This window comes from Henckelia pumila, chromosome 2 (assembly GCF_033568475.1).
Source record: "Henckelia pumila isolate YLH828 chromosome 2, ASM3356847v2, whole genome shotgun sequence".
Lineage (NCBI taxonomy): Eukaryota > Viridiplantae > Streptophyta > Magnoliopsida > Lamiales > Gesneriaceae > Henckelia > Henckelia pumila.
The window spans coordinates 103,238,924-103,247,448 of NC_133121.1; the positions used below are offsets into that span (position 1 = coordinate 103,238,924).

Below are 8,525 nucleotides of genomic sequence, written 5' to 3' on the forward strand. Positions count from 1 at the left end.
AAATATTATAATTAATTATAAATATCATTTAATAAATAAATATTAATAGAAACATATTAATAAAATTTTAATTATTGATTTCATGTGTGTGAATTTTATATAAAGTAATTAATACCAAAAAAAATCACAACTTTTATTAAAAAATACATATATCACAATAAAAATAAAAATAAATTATTAATTTTACAGACCTGCGGGCCAACCCGCGCGAGTCACGAGACTTGGCGGGTTGGCCCATCTTGGCCCACCTTTTGTTGGGTTGAAAAAATTTCAACCCAACCCACTTAAATTATGTGGCGGGCCGGGCCGATCCGACTGGCCTAACCCAAATTGGCGGCTCTACTATCAACTAGCCAAGTATAACTTATTTATCTCTAATACAATATCATTTGATCAATAAAGGTTTTAGCTCTTCTTTGAACATGTTTCATCTTCAAGTCTCCATCCTGAGAACATATTGCTTTTCTTGTATATCAGCTCTTCATATTGCCATCTCTGCAGCAAGCTGATGAAAATAAAGCAAAGAGTAGTCCATTTTCTGGACCTCCAAAGCGCTATTTATCGGATCATTGAGTTTTTGGGTACTTCTGCATTCATGAAACTAAACTTATAGGATTTGCGGGGACACCGATAACTAGAGAATTAACAAGAGGCATAAATCTTGCGCAACAATTATATCACAAGAAAGATATGTCCAAATTAAAAGCTCCAAGAATCTCATCTTGCTTTTCCAGAAATTCTTCTATGCCTCTAACATGCAATCAAAATCTAATAAGTAGATTATGGAAACAACTTTGGACAGACATGATTCAAGACCATTTAATTATTATTAATAATGGAATAATTTAACATTCAGAGAGCTTAATCTGACTTGGAGCACGATGTCCATGCTACCAAGAAGTTTAAAATTATCACCAACGATTTTGCAATCCCAGATCTTCCATGGACAAATTCAATGTCATACAAAAACCGGAGCGCAAATTTAAATATTCATGAAAACTATAAAAATTTAGTTCTAGCTTTCAACAATTATCTTATTCGATGCACAAGAAAAGTTTCAGAAACATACAAAATAATATACCTAACACAGATGTGTCTCATTACTAGTCATAAATTATATTGGCATTTTCCATTCAATGGTAAATGATAAATTTAAAATTTATGCACCATTTCTGAATCTTGCTCATGCTTCTAGACAGAAGAATACATAGATAACACAATCTCCACCTAACACAAAATTCAGCTACGTTAGTGTAAAATGAGAGATACTTTCACCATATTCATCTGCATTTGTGTTGTATATAATATCCGGCTCCCACATTGGTTATGGCGTAAAATGAGAGATACTCTTTCCTCCCATGGAGAGGGACAACACTGTAAATAGATAAAGAAACTAGGCATATATTCCAGCTAAGATAACTAACCTAAGGCAGATATCTGATTCAATTAACTATGATGCAATAGAACTTAGAAAAGCAAGAAAAACTTTAACAAGAAGCAAATGACCGAATTCGAGAAATGCTTACCAGGGTTCACATTAATATCACCCTCCAAACTTTGGAACCTTCAACCAATAAAAATTTCTCAAATCTCACATTTTTATCAAAGGGGGAAAAAACAACAATCAAACAAAAGCCACAGCTTACAAGATAGACACCAATAAGTATATATTGGCACACCAAATTAGTAGTATCTGCTCTCCCCTGCAATTACACAACCAAGTAAACATCCAAACGCCATCGCACCACTGCGAAATTGTTTTGCAATTCCACAGTTGTAGTTTTCAGCCAAATTGGACGATCCAAACTGATCGATAGTTTTATCCCAACGAAAAAACGATGGCGATTGATGCTACGATGACCGCGGAAAGCATGACGACTCCATCACGATCCAAACTGATTGATAGTTTTATCAAAAAAATTCTATGCCAGCAAACGGGCACTCAATGGTCCCAGATGATGTGCAGATCAATCTAGGCCATTGATCTGCCCTTGGGGCAGACAAGGCAGCATAGACAGACCCGTTTTCATCCCAAAAAACATCAAAAACCACCTTCTAATTGTTTTTAAAAACCATACTTAAAAGAACATTTTTCAAAAATAATCTATAAAATTTTTATCCAAACCCATACATTAAATTTTTTTAAACTTATAAAAAAACTAAAAACGTTTTTAAAAAATAAGTCCAAAGGAAACTTTAATATTTTAAACTTGATTATCATTATTTAAAATTTAAATATTTCAAATCAATTTTTTTAATTTAACTTGATCGTAATTATTTAAAATTTAAATATGTCAAATACATCAATGTTTTAAATTAATATTTATTTCATACGCATTTTACATATTCAATTTTCCTATTTTGATTATTGGAATTAAAATTTGTGGAATAAAAAGCTAATTCTAAAAAGTTGTTTGAACATGAGTAAATTTTATTTAGCTGAAAAACAATCGATGTTTTATATATTTCAACATTTTAAAAATATAATTTAATTAGAAATTAGAAATTTTATGATAAATTTATTTTTATAGAAAAATTTTATTCTAAGATTTGAAATAGTATTTTAGTTCATATAGTTTGTTAGTTTTACCTTGTCAAAAAAAAAAAGTTTGTTAGTTTTACACCTTGTTAAAATTTCAGTTTTTTGTTGGTATTGTTAAATTTTATATTATTGTAGAGTCAAATAGCCCAATAAATTCCACCTACGAGGTAACATTGTGAAAATGGCTTTCTGGATGCAAGTATTAACTATTAAGTACCTTCTCTCACTCTTGCTGGACCTTTAAATGAAATAATCTTCCTTCAAAAGGGCCAGGCCAATGAAACTTGTGGTCAGGGATGTAATTGTGTCGACCGAGTCCACTTAAATGGTTGAATTTAACTCGTTTATAATCGAGTGAAACTCACCATTTATTACACAACACATATACATATAATATATATAGGCCCACCAACTGTGCCAACTTCTATTCTCACCATGTACAATAGTTGAGTGTTTTATACATGGTGGGCACAGAGGTTGGCACGGTTGGTGAGCAGCATAAGTCAAACTCTATATATATAAATTTTCATCTGCCTATATATATATATATAATTGTTTGTGTGTATTTGTAATACACTATACACACCAACCCTATCGATATAATAGAAGATATTTCAAAATAGAATAACACTCCTGTGAGAAAGTCTCAATCCGTGAGACGGATCAACCCAACACAAGAAATTACCCAGTATAATTGACCCATATTCTAATCGTGCTCTCTCACATATCTTGTGACCCTCACAGATCTTATTGCAGATTTTTGAAAATCAATAGGGAATCATGACAGTTATCATGCCCTAACTCTGGAATTGTTCATGTAAAAGGCGTATGGATTCAACAACAGCTTGTGTACTGTTTCTTAGGCCATCTCCAACCACAAACACCATTTTGGTGCAATTTTTGCACCAAATACAATATTCATCTCTAATTGATTTACATCAAATCTTGCACCAAAAAAAAATATTCTCGGAATATTCCTTTTATTTTACATATATTAATTATTATTCAATATATTTTAAATAAATTTTAATATTAAATTAAATGAATTATTATAATATTTTTTTATTAATATTTAATTATTAAACAATAATTTAAATATTAAATTATTATTTATAATTTAAAAAACAAAAAATATAATATATATTTAATTATTATAAATAAATATAATAATTAAAAATTTTGAAAAAAAAAAAAGTAAAAAGGGATGCGCCAACCCTTTCCTGCGCCAAATTTGAAGTCGTCTCTTGATGTGATAGCGCAGCGTGCTATATACCTTGAGCCCAGTCTGTGAGCTTGATTTATTGACCTTGTACGTGTCTTGGTACCCAGATGATCACTTGCATACATGCAATTATAATACTGTACACTCATACTCTCGTGCTTAGTATTTTATGCTCACATCTTCGTACTGTTTTTGGAACACCCTATTCCATGGGACACGTTTGCGACTGGATGAGGCGGGTGGTTCCAGGAAAGCTTAGGCTGCTGTCTGTGAGCACTTGAAGATGTTTGTGTTCTGTCTAAGCCTTCAGTATTTATGTTTGGGTTTATACATTACCTTCGATATGGTTGTATAACTAAGTATTTTACATATTCATTTCCTTGGGATTGTAAATTTTTTATGGTTTCCGCTGTTATATTCTGATTATTGTTTAATTAAATTGAATGCATGTGTAAGCTCTTGATTTTTTGGTGATCACGGTGAGAGTCACTACATGCACCACCTCGACATAAAAGAAAAATTAAGGGAAAACTGCAATTTTGGTCCTGTATGTTTGTCACTTTATGATTTCGGTCTTCTATGTTTTCATATTTCAGTTTTAGTCCTGCATGTTTTGATTTTTGGCAATTTCAGTCATTTTTTCTTCGAAAATGCTTACGTGACACTGTATACGTCAATTATACATCATCACTGCATCGGTGTCATATCAGCGCCACATCAGAAAAAGGACTAAAATTGCCCAAAAAATAAAGATAGCGAACTAAAACTGAAATTTGAAAATATAGAGGACCAAAATCGCAAAGTGACAAACATATCGGACCAAAAAAAACAATTTTCCCAAAAATTAACTACACAAACTTTTATGGAAGTCCAACTTCTAAAATTTGATGTAGTTTTTTTAATTAATTCTCTATTTTTCGTAGTGGTAAGGCAACAAATAATTTGAAATCTTGTGAATAAGGCTACGCATTGTCATAAAAACCTAACAATTTTTATAGAAGGCTAACTAAAATTTGGTATTTTCTTTTAATTTTTAACTTTTTTTCTCGTAGTGGCAAGACAACAAATATTTGTGGATACTTATGAACTAGAGTACTAGACTATGTATTATTATAAAAAATATATATACAAATTTTTATAGAAGGCTAAATAAAATTTGGATTTTTCTTGGATAGATTTTAAATCCATGAATTTCAAATATATTCAAATGTATTTTTGTTGTATGTAGAAGTAGCAACATAAATTTCAAATCTATTTTTTTTCATTTTTATATGATATTTCATGTTGATTAAGATAGATTTCAAGTCCACCCAATAATAAACTCATTTGAAATGCATTATACTTTATATAACTAATGTATAAATAAGTAGTGTATAGATTTAATATTTAATCTATTGTTTCATTGTTAACAATTAAATAGATTTTAAATCCACAGCCTCATAAATTCGTAGCTTTTAGTGTTTTGATCAATTTTTTTTCATTCAAGGGTGTTTGATGTTTTCTGTTAACGCTCTATTTTTTCAAAGTGGTATGACGACAGTTATATATCTGTGGAAATTAGTAAATGAGGCTGTGTAATGTTATAAAACAAAAAAAACAAAAACAAAAACAAAAAAACAAAAACAAAAACAAAAAAAAACACACGCACACACACACAATACACTTGTATTTGGTTGCGCACCAAATGACAAATAAACGCTACATCTTACTTGGACTAATCAGGCAGTTCAAATTGTTAATGGAAATTGGACATGTCATATAGAAAACACTACAATTGAGCTTATATCGATACATTTTATGAAAATGTAAAATTAAATAGTCAAGAGGCGTTCTCGCGCAGGCCCGCGTATAGTTGCAAATTAATCGAAGAGTTCAATTCTGCACAAGTGTTCTTTCCCCGTGGTTTCGTTAAAGTAAGTTAGATTCTGACATTTCTTTCGGTTGCATGGACACCTTATAGTTCCGTCAGGTAAACATGTCGAATTACTTTTTGCAAAAACAACAAAAACCTCTATACCATGAATGAATTCATCATTCAAATATCCATTAACAAATCGACGATCAATCCAACTTCTGTCGTAAGACATATTCGTTCCTACATGCATTAGTGTATATATATATATATTTGAAAGTTGGTTACAAAACATATTCAAATTGTAAATTTTAAAAATTTATTCCAGGTTATAAAATAAAATTTATTATGCAATTAAACAAAAATTTTCATAAAAAAATATTTTACAGCAAATTTTAAAAAAACAATTCGTATTTCAAATAACGTACCTCTTATGCTAGCTTGTGGATTTGAAACAGCGAATAGGAGACAAACTTTTATTGGGCCGTGTTGCTATCAACAAAACAAAGAATTTCGTATTATATAGGCGTTGCAAGATTTAATTCTGACGATGAGGCAAATTTATATAGGCCAATTGTTGCCACAGTTTTATAAAACCATCACAATGTAAATAATAAATTAATGAGACGTAGAATAAACGCGTATATATATATATATTTGAAAGTTGTTTACAAAACATATTCAAATCGTAAATTTAAAAAATTTATTCTAGGTTATAAAATAAAATTTTTTATGCAATTAAACAAATTTTTTCATAAAAAAAAATTACACGACAAATTTTAAAAAAAACAATTCGTATTGCAAATACCGTACCTCTTATGCTAGCTTGTGGAGTTTGAAACAACGAATAGGAGACAAACTCAATTTTATTGTGGCGTGATGCTATCAACAAAATAAAGAAGTTCGAATTATATAGGCATTGCAAGATTTGATTCTGACGACGAGGAAATTTATAGGCCAATTTTTGCCACGGTTTTTTATAAAACCGTTGCAAAGTAAATAATAAATTAATGAGACGAGGAATGAACACGTTTTTAATGCGTAGAATAAATATTTCCACGGTTAAATTAACACTGTAGCAATTGTTGTCACGGATTTAGTTAAACCATGGCAATGTTTGCCACGTATGTAAACCGTGGCAATGTTGGCAACGGTTTATATTAAACCGTGGCAAAACCGTGGCACTTTTTACCACGGTTTATTTTCAACCGTGGCAATGTAAAAAATAAATTAATGAGACGCGGAATGAATGCGTTGTAGACGCGTAAAATAAAATTTGCCACTGTTAACTTAAAATCGTGGCAATATTTGCCACGTATTTTAACCGTGACAATTTTTGCCACGGTTTGAATTATACCGTGGCAAGTTTTGCCATGGTTTAATAAACCGTGGCAATGTAAATAATAAATTAAATATTGTCACTATTTAATAAACACCGTTGCAAATTATTGCAACGGTTTAAAATAACCGTGGCAAATGATGACGGTTTGAAAAATAGCATAATATTGCCACGGTTCTTGTAAAAACGTGGCAAATATTGCCACGATTACATTAAAAACGTGGCAATTTGCCACGGTTATTAGAACCGTTACAAAAAATATTGCAACGGTTTTATAAACCGTGTTGAATTACCACGGTTAATTTTTACTGTTGATATTTGCCACGTTTTTATTAAAACCGTGACAACGTTTGCTACGGTTTATATTAAACCGTGGCAAACTCCGTTTTTTTTTTGTAGTGATAGATCGATCAAAAATTTGAAAGTCAAAACTTATCAATTGTTACTACATGCATGTAAATTAAATATTTATGAGTTTAGTAATTAGAATAAACTTACATTTTGCTTAATGCAGTAAACCTACTTAAATCATTTTTAAAAATTCTTATAATATGAGATATTTAACACAAAAGGATACTTTTGAATATAGCTTTTTGAGGAGGTTGATTAGAATAATAATTAACTGCTAAAAAACACTAATTAAGAAGAAAGATCGAAAATACCAAGTCATGGGCGACTATATATTCTATAGTTCTACTTTAATAAGACTCTTATAATGTCTTCCGTGACTTTACAAAGAGTAGCAAACTGAGTGTTTATAGATGTCATAGGCGACTTGATTTCAAGCTTAGCAAAGCATTTCTCACATTCTTGTTCATCTCCATTTGCATAATTCATGTCAGTGATTGCCTCTTTGAGAGAATTTGATTGCAAATGTTCTACCGCATGCTGGATATAATCTGTGCTTTCATCGTACACTGGATAACAGACATTGTCCAAACACTCTGGTACGCGGGGATCCGTTGCGTTCCTTCCCAATTGAAGCATAACTCTTAGTATTTCATCTACTTTGCTCCGTGTTACCCCCATCATGATACGTGCTAGTCCTTTTATGTCTGCGTTGTAGCTACGAGGATTCGATTTCAAAGAAGAGATGCACAATTTGTAGTCATACGTTCTCTTACACACGCTTTCTAATAATGTCATGTCTTTGTTGTTGCTTGCTTTTCCTTGAGCAAAGAAGGAGATGGACACCGTAACAAGAACTATCAAAAACACTTTTTTTGTCATTTGTATGTTTTTCGCAGATAATTAATAGATATGCAAGACAACAATTGAATTATATATGTTTGTGAAATACATATGATGATGACTAAAGATAACAACAATATCGATATAAAAGGAATTATTTAATTACAAAAACAAAAATTTATTGTAGTTCCAAAAAGGTGCGATATGTGTTTGATCCGAAAAAAAAAAGAATATATCATTTGTTTCCATTATCATCACAATAAATGGAGAAAGATACTCTAACGACATTTGGGATAAGTTTCTTAATAAAAAACATATTTGTAAAATATTAATTATTAAATTGAGAAACTATTTTAAGAGTAATTATTAAATAATGATT

The 8,525-nt window shown here is 30.7% G+C and overlaps 1 protein-coding gene and 1 long non-coding RNA gene across 2 annotated transcripts; both read right to left on the bottom strand.

Moving 5' to 3' along the window:
* Positions 1–256: 256 nt before the first annotated feature.
* Positions 257–1,946, bottom strand: LOC140877091 (uncharacterized). The gene is made up of 3 exons (XR_012149233.1): positions 1,647–1,946; positions 1,527–1,564; positions 257–587 (listed from the first exon to the last, which is right to left on the bottom strand). It is a non-coding gene; the product is annotated as an uncharacterized lncRNA (long non-coding RNA).
* Positions 1,947–7,648: 5,702 nt separating this feature from the next.
* LOC140878054 (cell wall / vacuolar inhibitor of fructosidase 2-like) lies at positions 7,649–8,185 on the bottom strand. Its single transcript, XM_073281655.1, has one exon. The coding sequence runs from the start codon at positions 8,183–8,185 to the stop codon at positions 7,649–7,651; it is 537 nt and encodes a 178-aa protein (XP_073137756.1).
* Between the last annotated feature and the right edge of the window lie 340 nt (positions 8,186–8,525).

Coding starts and splice junctions, on each gene's coding strand:
- LOC140878054 (XM_073281655.1), bottom strand. CDS start 8,185: ATGACAAAAAAAGTGTTTTTGATAGTTCTTGTTACGGTGTCCATCTCC.